Source organism: Brachyistius frenatus, unplaced genomic scaffold (genome assembly GCF_029030835.1).
Source record: "Brachyistius frenatus isolate BFR_SWC_R1_liver_20210118 unplaced genomic scaffold, ASM2903083v1 Contig_110, whole genome shotgun sequence".
NCBI classification, from domain to species: Eukaryota; Metazoa; Chordata; class Actinopteri; family Embiotocidae; genus Brachyistius; species Brachyistius frenatus.
Genome location: NW_027210709.1, coordinates 728,433 through 745,242, shown reverse-complemented (window position 1 = coordinate 745,242; position 16,810 = coordinate 728,433). Strand labels below are relative to the sequence as shown.

General features: G+C 40.7%; 1 protein-coding gene across 1 annotated transcript; it reads right to left on the bottom strand.

Moving 5' to 3' along the window:
- Positions 1 to 135: 135 nt before the first annotated feature.
- hfm1 (helicase for meiosis 1) lies at positions 136 to 16,460 on the bottom strand. The gene is made up of 39 exons (XM_069712510.1): positions 16,390 to 16,460; positions 16,184 to 16,299; positions 15,495 to 15,759; positions 14,635 to 14,960; positions 14,160 to 14,201; positions 13,970 to 14,040; positions 13,718 to 13,850; positions 13,278 to 13,429; positions 13,092 to 13,169; positions 12,455 to 12,610; positions 12,136 to 12,336; positions 11,917 to 12,005; positions 11,755 to 11,798; positions 10,952 to 11,053; positions 9,017 to 9,162; positions 8,754 to 8,848; positions 8,498 to 8,631; positions 8,349 to 8,396; positions 8,121 to 8,201; positions 7,902 to 7,993; positions 7,559 to 7,665; positions 7,402 to 7,449; positions 7,152 to 7,249; positions 6,923 to 7,057; positions 6,648 to 6,733; positions 6,249 to 6,332; positions 5,372 to 5,529; positions 5,145 to 5,248; positions 4,476 to 4,661; positions 4,286 to 4,345; positions 4,013 to 4,137; positions 3,323 to 3,399; positions 3,071 to 3,183; positions 2,870 to 2,941; positions 1,456 to 1,758; positions 1,219 to 1,300; positions 985 to 1,084; positions 515 to 648; positions 136 to 388 (listed from the first exon to the last, which is right to left on the bottom strand). Exons 1-39 carry the CDS (start codon positions 16,458 to 16,460, stop codon positions 334 to 336), a joined length of 4,569 nt encoding a protein of 1,522 aa, XP_069568611.1. The 3' UTR covers positions 136 to 333.
- Positions 16,461 to 16,810: the final 350 nt, after the last annotated feature.

Below are 16,810 nucleotides of genomic sequence, written 5' to 3'. Positions count from 1 at the left end.
GAGACATCTCGCGTGACGTCGGCCAGTCACGTGGTAAAAGGCCTCCAATGAGCGCACCGGCAAGGAGGGTCTATTGAAGAGGGACTGAATTAAAGTGACAGCACAGCAAGCCCGTAACTCCAGGAGCAATACAAACCCAGTGAACTCCAAAACTTTATTAAATAAATACAGATGTAAATACAATCACATTAGTAAAAGTTATAACTGACGTAAAGTGTTTCATTTACAGTTTGAATATATAATAAAAGGAATTTAAACCCCGTCTACAAGAAAACAGAAAGAAGCACTTCATGTTAATGACATATTCATGTCAGAGGAAAGCCAGCGGTGCATCTAAAATATTCCATCAAATATGCCAAGGAACGCTTCCTCCTCTCTGCTGTTGGTGCTGAAAATGTAGTACGTAAAAAAAAAAAAAAGGAAATAGTATCCGTTAATCAGGTGAAAGAGTACACGTTAGTAAAAGTATTATAATGAGTCAAAATGAAAGTGTTGTAATTATATCTTCCTCTACCTTCTATTGACAGATGGGCCTGGGACACTCAGTGAGAAAAAATCCAACCTTCTGGTCACCCGGGCCAACGGAGGCTGTTTTGGGAGATTTTCTGGTGTTTTTACTGTGATCTCCTCACTAAAAACGTCTGGTCTCTGCACAAAGAGGAAGAAAGGCAAACGTCACACGCGTTATATAGGCAGGTTTTAGGAACGGGGGAAACTGTGAACAGGCACCTTGATTTGACCAGTCTGAGAGTTAGTGTGGTAAAAAAAAAACATCATAAGAAGTCATCAGATAGATAATTGAGTTGTCAATGTGTGTAAATGTCTCCCCCAACTCTGCACAACCTCAAGGACAGTTACATATGCGCACACACACACACACACACACACACACACACACACACACACACACACACACACACACACACACACACACACACACACACACACACACACACACACACACACACACACACACACACACACCTTTCTGTTCCAGTCGAGGGTGATTCTGTTCTGTGGTGTGAGAGTCTGACCGACCGCTGAGGGTCCCAGCTTCCTGATTTCAGGACTCGCTGAAATCGACCTGAAGCACCAAAATACGTCCAATTTTTGTTGTTGACTGTATTGTCTGTGATTTTACATATTTCACACATGTTTTGATTCTTGGTGTCTGAAACAAACAATAACACGTGCATGTGCATCATTTTCTGGCTGTACCTCAGTGATGCAGTGACAGCGGATACACGCGGTTTGGCTTGTGCGTAGCTGAGGAATGCGTCAGTGGATGTAGTGGCATAACCTGCACAAACAGCGTACGTATGCTTATCAAAGCTGTAACCGTGGTGGACGTATAATCCTACATAATCGCGCGTGTTACAGGGTAACATCGCCGCGCTACAATGAAGTCTCATAGACGTGTGAAAAGCTGCAATACGTAACGTCTTATCACTCCACCTGGCACGTTGTACTCAACACACTGTTGGGTCTCGGCATTAGATGTACACGAGGGCAATGAGGTCTCGCTGGCAAGCACCAAGTTCTCATCATCAAAGTCGCCCCAGTCGTCCCATTCGTTTCCAAGGTCGAAGCTGACGGTTGGTATTTGGGAGGATGAGACATATTCGATTAGAGCTCCCTGTTGTGACGCCGTGGCGGACGTCTTTGAGCGAGCCGAGCTGGTTGTGTTGATCTGGTTCAGACGCTGTTTAGAGTTCTTACTCCGACCACTCGCTTCTGGGTTCATCCAACCTGAGGAACCTGAGCACAGATGAATGTAACAAATGATGAGCACACCATCAAATGTGACTGTACCCTGCACTTAACCCTCCTGTTGTCCTCGGATCAAAATGACCCACAGCTGTGTTCAACCAAGTTCTATTTTATTTTCATATTTTTTGGGATCATTGGTGACAAGGAGGCTGTGAGGGTTTCTTTAAAGAATGATGACCAATGATACCAAAGAAATATAAAAATATAGAAATAAAATAGAACTTGGTTGAACACAGCTGTGGGTTATTTTGACCCGAGGACAACAGGAGGGTTATATGGATTCTGTAACAAAACTGGTATCTACATAAGATATCGTACAACAATAGCTGCGGTCTAGCATGTTTTCTACCCAAGCAAGCATTTTTTAAGTTCTTTTTTTTTTTAACCTTCAAACATCGACACTTTCAAATTTAAAAAAAACTTTGTGAGCAAAAGGATACAACCTTTTCCATTTTCTGTTCTTTTCTCTGCCAGTTAAATTCTATATAGTCCACAGTGTGTGTGGAAGGAGTGGCTGTCAGTCATTGTGACAACAACAGTAATAAGAACTTTACTACACCCAGTTGGCTTGTCATACCGACACACCTCTGTAAACACATAAATTTGCCCATAAACAAATAAATGTTGAACATTTCCTTCAGAATACTGTGGTGTATGAGATGTATTTCCCCGCCGTTCAGGTGGCCAGTGATTTTACTTTATGTTGGTTTAATAGAAACTTATACATAAAAAAAAGAAACCTCTCATTTTGGGCATTGCTTAATTCAATGATGATTTTTTTTCATTAATGCTTCAACATCCAAATTAAATGTCTTTAAAGAACAATCTTTTTAATGAACCACATAAAGATGATCCTGTTTACGATGTCCGTGTGTGTTATTTATTTCCTGGATTTGTTCCTCTGAGATCAAAGCTCATGTACAGTATGTACTTATACTGTAAATGCAGATTCCAGCATGATTCACTGGTGGTTTACTAAGAAAGGCTGATGACAATGCAAAGGACATCCGTATTTAAACAATATTACATTTTAAATTGTTAATGACCTAAAATGTGTTTTTGTCTGTAAATAAGTTTGATTGAAGTTATTTCACAGTACTTTGATAGGATGCAGATATTTGGGCTGGCTCTCCCATCATTCCTTGCATGTCCTCCACAAAGTCATCATAACCTCAAAAAAGAGAAAGTAAAGCTGATGATGATGGACAGTAGGACACACAAACACCATGTGGTGGTTAAACCTTCAAAAGATAAGGCATTTTTAGAGTTTGTAGACAGCTTCTTTATGCGACTTGTTTACCTGTGTCAAGGTCGTTCAGACAAACCACATCCGGCAGTTGAGCGCAGTCTTCAGCGGTCATGTCCGTCTCAGAGTGATGACTCCCTGAAGCTTTATAGTGACTTCGTCCATACCTTCATATCAAATAAATCAGATCTCATTCAGAATCAGGGAATCAGATTTCACAAATTTTACTGAGACACTTTTTGAGAATCTAATCTACAGCATTCGAGAATCAAAATAAATCTAAAGTGTAGGAGTAACTATGAATACCAAGAAACAGCAGGAAGCATCTCTTTGGGTTTGTAAGCAAATTCCTGCATGCTCACAGAGTGATCTGTCATTTTCATCTGAGGAAATAAAAGAGAATATCAAACACACTCTCAGGATATGTTCCATAGTCACAAAGATTATATTTGGTACAGTAGTATGTTCAGAAACAATTCACATGTAGCCTGAACATTTGTGTGTACAGTATAATAACTGCTGCTGGAGTTTTTTGGAGATGAGAAACACTTCATATCTGATCAAACTAAATATTTTCTATAAAAACCTTTTATAAAGAGCATGGTTTATACTATATGTATATGTATAGCACATAAGCTTTATTTGTATTCTTATATCCTAATACTTTACAAATGATATTGTCCTATTTCTCCAATGTCAATCAAATGGTGTATTTCTTATCTTTATTTGCAATCAAGTCCCTTCCCCACTACTGTTGACATTTCTATCTGGCTCTAACCAGCAGTGACTCATCAGCTTCTGCAGTTTCAATATGAAGTGTTTTTGAAGAAACAAGGTGCCTTCATTCTATTCAGCTGTTATGTTTGTGTTCTATTGATCAGATTTGTTACATATACGACAACTCAACAACTAATGCTCTCTCATTCAGTAACTATAAAGATTATATTAAGAGTATGAGATACAGACTCCAAAACTAACATCTGTTTTCTTGCTCACCTTGAGTCGTTTCACCGGGGTCTCTGTGAGTGTGTCACATCTGCTCCTCAGGTCTTTCAAATATGAAGAAAAACTGGATTCTTCACCCGCTGGCCTTTTCTGCGCCACAGTTACGCCTACTTTACCTTGGGAGGACATGCATTAGCACTTTGATTGACACACTGGAGGAAGGAGATCTCTATTATCTTCACAAGCACACAAGGTAATGAACAGATGGGTACAGAAGCACATAAAATGACACATACCCAGTACAAGATGTGTTATTATACTCACAGCAGTCGTGGCCACAGAGATTCTTATTCTTGCAGAAGTGGTTGCACTGTCTTTTATTCCCTGAACCTGATTGCAAAGTGAAAAAATATGTCAAATATCAATCTGCCTTTGAAGAAATACTATATTCATGTAAACAATTTCATATTTAAGCATCAACAAAATAAAAGGTAACAGAGCTACAGTGTTTTGCCTTGGTCTTGAGCAGATGTGGCATTTTCCTTCTGAGGCGCAGCCTGATTTGTAGACAGTGGTTTCAGTGCAGAGTGTTGTGGTCTCTGTCCGGAAGGAACATGTGTTGGGTTGCATGGATTTTCAGTCCCAAGCTTTCTGACTGCAGAGTAGTACACGGTGAACTTCTGCTGGATGTCCAGGCCCACTACAGAAGAGGAAGAGGCCAAAAGATTCAACAGCTAGGAAATGCAAAGTGTCACAACTACAAATCCCATGGTTTGATTTGATTACATTTTATACCACAATCAGCTTTAAACACAGCAAAAAAGCAAAAAAATAAAAGCGGAAGATTAGGCATTATTTTTCAAGGTTTTGTATATTGAGCTTTATCAAAAAATACAGTAACTGAGTAATTGTAACAGTTAGGTTGATGCATTTAACAAAGTCTTGCTCTAAAACATCATGAAAACTGACAAATGAGAATTATCTAAGCTCAGCAACAGCACAGCAATGAATGCTGAACAAAAGGTTCAGAGAATTTGTACTTTTATTAAAAAACATCTTGTACTGAACAACACAATATACTGTACTGTTGTTCCCCTCTATAATATAGGTGATATACAAGATGTTGGTACATATTGTGGATATATTTCTGTGTTACAATGTAAAGGTATTTTCCGTGGTTTACCGTATTCTGAGCTGATGAGATTGACACTGATCTCCTCTCCTTTTGAGGCCTTTGCCACTTCAATCCTCTTGGACCAGCTTCCGCTCTTCAGCAGCACAAAGTCCCTGGAAAACAATCAGGAGGATGCCTGCTGAAATCAAAATACTATATATTCTCAAACCAGATTCAGTCTACCTACAAAAACAATCTGTGTTGTGTTGCCTTGAACAAAGATGTTTTTTTCTCACGTGAGTTTGTGTAGAAAGACGACGGTGTTGTCGGAGTTTCCGATGATCAGAGAGACGAAGTGGTGGCCTGGAGTCGTTCTCCTGGACAGTAGCTCTGCTTGGTTTTTTAGATTCACCTTCACCACAATCTCTGCTGTGGCACTGCCATACCTCGGAAGCTAAAAAATACAACAGATTTAGAGAAAGATTATGAAAAATACAAAAATTTCAGTTTCCTACAGATGAATACGGTTCAATTTGAGGAAAGCATCTTAAGATGGCTTTTAAATAACAACTAATTTACATCTAGAAAGTTTGACAAAGAAGAGACTGGACCTCAAATAGACTCACAATATGTCACAATCTTACAAGCCAAGGTACAGTTTCCATGATGTCAAGGATAAATTCAGTTTACAGAATTAATATTGTTTTATACATAAACAAAATTACAAATTATATTAGCAAAAAATTAAATTGTGAATGTAGAAAACAAGCTGCTGAAATCTTTATAAGGGCATATGAGAAGGGACCATTTCAAAACTATACTTGAGTCTTGAGCAGTTTAACAAAGTAAAAAGCTGTATAATCATATCAGATCAGAATTGTCAAGAACAAAATGCATTGTGTAAACATGTTACAGAAGCACACTTTAGGCTCTCATTGTCTCTGCATGTACTGTGTTTTTTGTTTAATGTTTTAAGAGTTTTCATGTAAACTTTGTACTTGTTTATCCTCCTGTTAAAAGTTAATAGAAAGAGAGTTACCAAAAAGAAAAACAGAGCTACTAATTTGTTACTAATCTGACCAGCAGAAATGTAAAAGATATATGACATTTGCAAAGTGCTTGTCCCTTTGATAAAAAAAAAACACAAAAAAAACAGTCTGCAGTACCACATACCTGCTCCAGAGTAACTTCATACTTTGGCAGATGTATGACAGACTCTCTGATTTGGTTTCCAAATGGTGGATGTCTGTTGAGAATCTGTATGAGGACATAAAGTTACATCCAAATGCTTCATACAGTTATTATTGAACGTGTTACCTGTTTCTGTAGGTACAGATAAAAGCATCAACTTTAACTTATTCATTTTAAAATCAGCAGAATCAAAATCCACATAAAGTCTGTTTCAAGGAGTGATGATGACTATTTGACAACCAAAATGACATGTTAGCATGTCTGCCATCAGGCCCCATGGCTAGTGTCCACATTACCACTGAATAACTCAATATATGAATGCTAAATCAAATGCGTTGGATCTTTACACAGAGTATTTTTTTAAATGTTCCACAGACTGACCAGCTCAAGCTCTCTGGCGTTGGTCTGCTCTATTTTGCTAAAGGTTGTGAGTCCAGCGTTCACCATGGCAGTTGACAAACTCTGACCTAAAACACAGTGTTATTATCAAATGATCACAAATAACAGAAAGAATATCTGGTTTTCATCATGTAGTAACTGTTTCATGTAGATTTTTAATCTGAAATATGAAATAATCTTTGATTAAAAAAAAAAAGTCCTGTACTATAGTATATCCATGTGTATAGCATAAAACATGGACATAGAAATCCATCCACCTATTTTCTCCAGCTGTTTGGAAACAAAGGGCGAGTTTTCCCAAAGCTTGGCTTTAAAGCACTTGGCCAAGATCAGAGAGTTGAGCACAGCAGTGAAGCCGGTCCTGGATTGCTGACTCAGGAACTCTGACAGGCCTGATTGGCATAAACAAAATACAATCGGAGTTTAAAAAAAATGTAGACAAAGAGCCCTTCTCTTTTCTTGTAATTTCTAATTCACACAACGTACATTTGCTGATGCGCATGCCATTTCTGAAGATCTTTGCTGTGTCCTGTGTAAGTCCAAACTCTTGAATTGAGATGGAACCCAACTGAGCCTGAAGCAAGCTACAAGACAATAAACATGTCACGTACAGGGGACAGTGTGTTTTAAAATCCAATTTATAAAGTAAATTCTACAATATATTCATAGGTAATAGGCCATACTTTTTATCGAGCACTGCTTTTCAACAGAGAATGCACTAAATGACTAAACCTACCAGTTCACTTTCATCTCGCTGGTTTTGATCTTTCCCTCCATGGGAAATCTGGAAAAGTACAGAAAGCTCTAGTTTACAGTAGCTGGTGTCTGCCTCCACCATTACACATCTATCAAGTCGCATGTATGCAGTTGTCGATCCTATAATGGTGCCTGACCTGATGGTGATCCGGTTCTTGTCCCTATTCAAAGTGTTCAAGGGCCTCTTCTCGTTCACTCTCAACTGAATGTCGCTGAACTCTCTACTCCTCGACAGCAGCTCAATCTGCACACACAGTACAAACACTTTTGATCCGGATGCTGCTTTATTGGCAAAGCTTGAGTGAGCACAGCGTCCTTGCAATTAAAATAATTTCCTTTGGCAAGAATCCAGCTGAGTTCAGTTTAATTTACAGTCAAGACACCTGCAAAATGTGAAGGATAGCAAAGCCCAAGTCTTATTTCCAACCTAACAAAACAAAACATAGATATAGATATATGTGCATTTTAACTGAAGCATACTAGTTCAGACAGGTTCTCAGTGCCGGCCACTTTATTGAACTGGTTCACTGTGTCAAAGGCAACACAATACCGAGCCATCAACCTGCCAGCATCTGTGAGGAACAAACATAAACGGTTTCAGGTCTCATACATTTGGCTCAGATGAAAAAAACATATATAAAATCAAATAAAGATATATTAAATCAAATAAGGCTTTTTCAAACAAATTAAACCAACTACCTGTTGGTTTGATGTTGATGTCCTCGTCCATATTGATCAGACCAATGGAAGACAGAGAGTTGAGGTTCTTCAGACACAGCTCTAAAGACCACAAAGTCGAACCCGAAAGGCATTAGCAGTGTTTACACTTATCCCAACACATACAGTTACGTAAAGTGGTGTGAATTAATAGAGTATCCTCCAAACAGCAACATGCAAACTCAGGAGGAACGAACAGTTACTGCCCACCTTGCAGTTTTGCTTCAATACCATATCTGTCCAACTCAGCAGAAAAACCTGAAATAAAAGTCAACAAAAATGGATGCCATCTGGTTTTAAATGCTTCAAAATGACTTGGTCACTTGGCTATTTAACAGTGACAACCACAGTGAGAAGACCATAGTGTGTGGGGTTCTTGAGGGCTCTGATGTAGAGGAAGGTGGAGCGTATCCAGTCCAGGGCCATGTTGACATCACTGATGGTTTGGAGAACAATCTCAGCATTCAGGTGCTCCACCAGGTGACTGTGTAAGCTGGGGAAACAGAGGATACTGTTACCTCATGTGCCACAGTACGATCTCTCCTCTGCGTGCAGTCGACCAAGTGAGAGAGCGGGGAATTAAAAAAGAGAACACACAGCTGCTGTCTGGAGTACCTGCTCTCAATGATTTCTACCCCATTCATAAGTTTCATGTACTTGTCTCTGGTTTGAACCTTGGTCATGATCACTGCGGTGGCTGATGTGTCAAACTAGAAGAAGAAAGTAACAAGGGAATTTGTATTAGTTTAATAGCGTAAATATTTGCAAACATCCATCTTTGCACTGTCAGAAAAATTGTGTACACAAGAGTGTTTTAGTGGAAAGGGTTTGGAGAAAGAAAATTTCCATTAAGTATTCTGTTATAATTCTGTTATTACCTGAGGTCTTCCAGCCCGGCCAATCATCTGCAGCAGGTCAGCCTCGCTGTACTCCTCACAGGAGCCTGAGACATACTGCATGGTGGACTTGATAACCACCAGGTGAGCTGGTAGGTTCACCCCCATGGCCAGAGTCCGGGTGGTAACTAGGATAGTAGAAATCAGACCACATACACAAGTTCAACCCCCATAAAATACAATAAAGACCTGATTTAGTCACATAAGAAACAGAAGTCTCACAGTCTCATTTCTTACTTCTGATGATTTAAAGGCAGTTATTAGAGCCCGAGCACCGATGGTGCGAAAGCCCCTATTGTTATCCAAGCGATTATTATGATTCTCCGTAAACAACTGCATTTTTGGAGGCTTCATCATACTCAAAAACTCATGAAAGTTGGTACACCCGGCGAAAAATTTCGTATTTTAGTGGAGTCGCAAGTGGGCCCTGAAGCGCCCCCTAAAGAGATGCCCCGGCGGCTACATTTACCTACATGCACGAAATTCGGTGGACATGTGTATCACCGAGATGTACAAAAAAGTTACATTGCACCATTACGTCAACTCAACAAGAAGTCCGCCATTTTGAATTGAGTTGCCATTTTTGGCGATTCACACATGTTGTACTATTACAAACTCCTCCTTCAGATTTTGTCGAACCGACTTGAAATTTAGTCTGTGCCCTCTTAACATGTTCGGAATTAAAAAGTATCAAAATAATTTGTTTTCGTCGATCGGTGTGCCCGTGGTGTGGCGGCCAAAAAGTGACCCAAAAGTCATGCTATGGCATGTTGTTCAACAAATGACCGGCATTTTCAAAGACAAAACCGACTTATTATGTTTTTTTAAGTCATGACAAGGGGGGGAATTGAACCTCAAACCTTCTAGTTGAGAAGCAGCAGTGCTAACCACTGCGCCACCAATCTTCCCAGGTGGAGGACTGCATTGTGACAAATCTTTGGCTCACTGCAACCTATAACACCACCGTCCATAAACATTGATTCAAATGCGACCAAAATTGCCGCAGACATTCTTTGGATAGTAGATATATGTCTTTTCAAGGGGGTCTGCAGTGATATTAAATATCTCCCTGTAATGTGTAGTGTATGCAAAACTTTTTCAATTTCTCCAAACGTTTCAACTTCACTAAAAGTTGAATCACCATCAACAGGCCAAGGTGGAATCTGAACCATAAATAGCAACCTTGGTGAAGTAGAATGTTTTACCTGTTGACCCTCTATTCGTCCTCCGGCGCTGAAGATAATCCAGTATGTCGTCCAAAAAGTGACCCAAAATTCATTTTAGTATAGAGTATAGAGTATCGCCAGGGCGATGCGGCTAAGTTTGATGTTTCGTAGTGACACAGGAAGTTGATGTTTAAGGTCAAACGATGCTCCAAACCCCAGGAAACTTGCGTCAGGCACCAACTTTCATGAGTTTTTGAAGATGTTAAAGCCGCCAAAAAAAGCCTTTTTTCTTTTTAAAGAAGGATAAAGAACGAGATCGAGAAAAAAAATTAAAACTGCAAGCGGGAATATGCGGACCCTCTTGTGCTGCACGTCGGGGAGCCGGCGGCCCCGACTCGCTGGATCCCTGACGTGCAGCGTGCGAGGGCCCGCATGTCACTGCTTGCAGTTTTAATTACACTACATTTCACTACAGGCCATTTTAATTCTTACTTTATAAATATATATACATAGAAATAAGACTTGTTATAATTATTATTAATATTACAGGCATTGACAAAGCTTTGGCTGAGGCCTTGTGTTGTGTCATAACAATGTGGCTGATATACTGTTGTAACCTGTGATACTTGTCTTTCCTGTTTGTGTCTGCAACGTTACAGAGGAAATACAAATAAAAAACAGGATCATATCGCCTACTAATGTAGTCAAATATAATTTTACAGCCCAGGATAAAACTGTATTTGAGGCTCACAGAGGACGGGCAGGTCTCCCAGAGTGAAGGCCTCTTCTATCAACTTCCTGTCAGACAAGTCCACTCCTGCATGGTGGAAACCAACTCCTAACATCGCCAGATCTGGACCGCAAACACAACACAAAGTTATGTCACACATCTGACAAACTAACTTGTGGTTTCTCAATGTTTCTGAACTCAAACGGCCGCATGTTTGTATTTCTGTGTCTTGCCATCACAGGGCAACAATATGGCTGCTCTGAATATGAAACAAACCTGTTTTATGCCCAAGACTCAATGAACTACACAACATAACTAAAAGTATGTGGACATACGTGGATTACAACTCCAAGTTACTTCTGAACGTGTAATCATGGTTATTCATATACAGGGAATATTTTCTACAAGAACCTGGCTGCAGGGATTTTCTCCCATTCAAACACTGGAGCAGTAAAGAGGCACTGATGTTTTAGGCAACAAGGCCTGGCCTGCAATCGGTGTTCCACTTTATCTTAAAGGTGTCAGGTGGGGTCAAGATCAGGGTGGGGCCAGTCATGTTCTTCAACACCAAATACCATTTCTTCATATGGGCCTTACTTTGTGCACAGGGACATTACAAAGTTGTATCATTAAATGGTGTTGTATTAAGACTTGACTAAGGCGTAAATCCCAAACAGTTAAAAGAAGTCCTCAAGCCATAACCACACCAAAGTATGTCCTTATATATTTTTTGCCATGTTGCTTAGCATCTAATAAATAATTTATACCATGCACATGTGTGATAATGTGTTTCAAGAGGTTTGAAAGATGCCCTGAGGCCTTACCTCTGAGTTTTGAATCCAGAATACAGTTTGCATATTTCATCAACCTGTAGAGTCAAGCAGAACAAGCGGTTAGTGAAATAAGATGAACTAAATGTATCCTAATAGTTGGATTAAAAGCTGCATGTGTATGAACAGACTGCTGTAGATAAAGACGCTTCATACCTTTGCTTGTGTTCAATGCTCATTATAAATCGAGCATCCTTGGCCAGAACTGCAGCAGACTGCTGGACTCCTTTCCTTGTAGAGCAAAACTACAGGAAAATAAAATTATCAGATTAATCCAGAACTGTTTGTTCAATAACAAAAAAATAACAAAAATCAACAAATTAAGCAAAAACGTAAAGAAAAAGGACATAAGTTTGGCCCAATTCCCCCACCCACCACTAGTGCAGGCCTCTGGTCAGAGTAGGTCTGTATGATGTTGGCCATCTTGTAGTTAAGTGACAAATCAAACTTGAACTCTGTCTGGTTCGGGCTGCAGGGGAATCCCAGCACCACCTTCCTTAGCTTCACTGGACGGTGGCTCTCATCCATATCCAGGTATGCGGCCGGACCGCTCTCATTTGACAGCCAGTCTGCTATCTAATAACACGCAGCCAGTTAAACAATGTGACTGAGGAAACTGATTTACACTGGAGAAATGAGTGTGCAAACAGATACAGCAGAAAGCGGTGACTAAGTCTCTTTCTCGGGCGCTTACATCAGATACGTTGGGTATGGTGGCTGATACGGCCACAAATCTCATAGACAGGCCCGCCTCTGGATTCTGTGACGTCCTGTAGGAGTGCACCGCCTTCATCCTGCTCACTACTACTTCCAAGGTCGCACCACGGGTTGCATCCTTCACTACGTGCACCTGGAAGAACAGCCGTGAACATTCTCATCGTCCAGGTCATGGTCTATCTTTGTTTACTTTCTTGAGGTTTAGGAAGACATTTCACCTCTCATTCGAAAGGCTTCTTCAAAGATCCAATGGGGATGTTGATACGCAGGTAAAATTGAGTTTACCAATCTTTTTTCATTATATATTTTTATCACGAGTGAACGCATTTCTGAAAGATGTAGGCAGGTTTCTATGCACCCTAATAATACTGTATGTACACCAGGAACAAGATGTGCTATAATTTTTGAATGGCTAACCCTTCGAGTAAAATAAAGTGCTGAGGGCAGAGGCTAATCATGTGCCATCACGCAATGTGCCACATTAAAACACCGAGTAGTCTGTGCATCTTCTGGCACACTGAGCATCCACCATTTTCCAGCCAGATTATGAAATCCTATTAACATTTAAAAATGGCTTTGTGAGCAAAATATGTGACACACACACACACACTGACCTCATCGATAAGAAAGAGCCTGACTAGCTGCAGCAAACAGTTGTCCTTCCATTTTCTGGTCATGCTGTCCCACTTTTCCTGAAGGAAATACATATAATAATGTATTAATACATATAAATAACATTGTCATTTCTTGTCTTCCTCTTTCTTTATTTTTGTTGAATTTATTTAGATGTAGTGTCACACAGGCGTGGTCAGGATGATGTGGGAGTCTTGGATCTCAAAGAAGTCGTCAATCTCTGTGTCGCCAGTCAGCTCCTTGCAGCTCAACCCCAGGGGACCGAACTTCTTCTTCCAGCTCTCAAAGCATTGACTGCAGAGAGCTTTAATAGGAGCCACTGGTGAGAACAAACAGTGACTCTTTTCACAAGGTCTTTGTACCTCAGACAAACTCTAAAAACCTAAAAATGAAATCAAAGACCAGAACATGCTGGAAACGACATTCAAAGCCGCAGTGTGTGATTCGAGTCAGGTGTGTCATATCAAAGCACAGTTTGCCCTCGCTTGCCCCGACAACGTGTAACAGCTCAAGCTGTGAATGCACAAAAGTATTTCAGGCCAGGTCTTGTCAGACTGGAGCTTTAGTGGTATTTAACAGCTTATACCCAGTAATACTGGATGCTCACTATATACAGCTTTGATGTCTCTCCAGGGCTCCGGCGACTCCATTAGCAGGCGAATGATGGCCAGCTCAAACAGCACTGTTTTACCAGATCCAGTGGGAGCACATGCCACAAAATTCTTACTTGTGTACAGAACCTGGGAACAAACCAAAGATATATGAACTCATGGGAACACTCCCGGGCACAGTTCATTTTGACAAGTTATGACAAGACATGTTATTCATGTTCTAGTCTAGGTTTTAAAAAAATGCTTACATCATCCAGAGCTTTGGACTGAACGTAATTGAAGAAGGGAAACTCGCTGAAGACGGATCTGAATTTTACTGCTGTGGAGCATGTTTCAGGGAATTAAACCATGTGACTTCTGATATTGCTTTGCAACAAAACTCAGACACTGATAAACAATTTTAAATGGTGTTGATTTAAACGAGAACAAAAAGGATACGGATTTCAGAAACTGGTCGCAAAACTCCAGACCCAGAAGCTCCTAAAAAAAAAATAACAAATCAATATCATGACTTTTATTTTCTGTCATATTTTTTACCTTGATTTTAATATGGCACTTTAGCAAGTTGTAAAGGTATACAATTACGATTCTGTTCCGATATAATAGAAATATTCCTTGTAGACTGCAATGAGTTAAAGAGGCCTCTATTATTCATAGAGGCCTAATGGCAGCTTCTACTGTTCACCACCTAGTGACCAATATGCTGCATTACAATGGAGGAGTCAATGGGGGAAGCTCACCTCATTTCACCTCATCACACACAAACACATTGTGGCAGCTGCTGCCGTGGCGAAGCACGGACATATTCATTAGCTGCAGCACTTTACACAAGCTATACGTACAGTATTTGGACAACCGGTTCCAGACCGTGAGCACAGTGGCCGTCTGTGGCCGTGTCAGTGTGGTGTAACACCTTGTATGTGGAGCGGCTGAGGCGTCATGGGCAGAACGAAAGCTCTCTTTGTGCCCTTGTCCTGCATCTCCGCGTGTGGCGCCTGCTGCGGGGGTCGGCCACTCGCTGCAGATGAGCCCAGAGGAGGGGGTGGGAGAGGGGGCTCAGCGGGAAGGGGGGGCGCTGCACGGCCAACTGTCGCCTGTGGCGGCTGAAGACGAGGAGGCACCGTTGTCATGGTGACCTGATTGAGAAAAGTTTGAGGTGTGGATGTTGTCTGGCTGCGACTGAGGTCATCTGTGCTCGACGAGACACCTCCACTGGCCAACACCTGAATCTTGAACAAGCTGTTGTGGGAGGGGAGAGACAATGAAAAATGTAAAGTGAAGGGAGGTAGAAGAAGAAGAGTTGGGACACTACTGTTGGTGCAGGTTTATTAAGCAGGCATGCTGGCCTATGGCAAGGAGGCTGAAATGGAGGATGGTCCAACATCTTCTAATGTTCTTCTTATGAACAGTCCACTTATGAACTGTTCCGTTAAACAAAGCATTTCATATATTGTAACAATCTGAGGGATAAAAGAGTGAATCAGCACTGCATTAAAACATTTTTAAAACTGAATGTATTTTTTTTTCTAGTGAAAAGCATTTATCCTTTTAAGTTGCCCACAAGGAGGAAAACTCTTTGTTGACCTGTTTTTATGGTCACATAGCAACCATGTGCAGTTAAAAGCTTTGAAATCAGGAAATGGTACCGCCCCAAACAGCACATTTCTTCTCATCATTGAAAATATGTTGGGGGGAAAATGTCTGAAAACAACATACACACACTCTTTAATTCTCATTCATTTCATGCCATTCTGATAAATAACTGGCACTTGCCTCCTGCGTAGCGGCGGGCTTCTGCTGCAGTCCAGAGACAAACATCTGCTGATGGCCGCATGACCAGAGTCCTGCAGGGTTTCATCTCCACCTCTGCCACTCTGACAGCCACCCTGAGAGTAATCCCTGAACCCTTCACCTCCCCAAAGACCATCATATCTGCTGGTGCTGCTGTCACCTTGAGTTTCCTCAATCTCTTTCTCATCGTTGTTACAACTGTAAGAACTGTGGATTATTGATGGTAGGACCTGGAGGCCAGCTGATCCTTTGAAAGGACGCTGGAACTTCTGGGGTTTCTGTGAGAAATCTGTTGAGTGATATTGAGGAGGGAGAGAGAGTTAAATCACACCAAGTTGTTTGCGGCTGTAATTTGGTATTTTTTTTACGGGTGTTACTCTCAGAATTAAGACTGTCTATTATGCTTCGCTGCTTTGATGACGTGAAAACTAATTCAGAGCAGGAAATTTGACATTCCACTAATACGAATGATTATGCGAACATAGCATAAGACCCAGATCCAAGTTTCTTGAAGCAAGTCAAGAAAAATTGGAAAATCTTTCAAGCCTATTCAAGCTATTGAATCAGTGAGTCACACAGTAAAATTTTGTAGGGCTTTAATAGGCCATATACTGAGCAGCGTACTCAAGTCAAGTGAAAAGGAATTCACCCTAATCCAGTGCACAACATACTGTATAGTGTTGAGAGAGACTCTGCCTCCTCTTGCATATCCTGAGTGGCTGGAATATGAGTAAAAGATGGAGGAGCTTCCAACTGCCATGAACGGGCCTCCTGGTGCAATGGCCTTCTGTCAAATACAGTCCAGAGGGAAAGACTTCAATTCAGCTGACAGAGGAACACGAGCTAGGGATGATGTGGCGCATCTCTTCACACTTACACTTTGTGGATGACGGGTTTCTCAAAAAACAGATTGTCCAAGGACATGGTGCAGTCATCAGAGTCCAACATCTCATCGGATAATGTAGGCGCTCACACGTCTAAATGCAAAGTGGACCCAGTCAGTCACTGTGGCTCTTCATTTTGGAAAACCTGCTCAAAGGACAAAAAAAAAAACATATATATTCACAGATGCTTTAAATAAATATATCCGTAGATATGTAGTTTGGTTATAACTTAAGTGGCTGAAATGTATTTGGAGTTTGTCCCAACAAACCAGACTTTTACATCTTTCCATTTTTTTTTCTCATGACCTCAGTTGCAAATTCAAGTCTCTTAATGGTTTATGCCATAATCAAGCAGTGCATGAATTCAGACGTTTTGAAAGATGAAAAAGAAAAATCCCTACTACGCCATTCTTC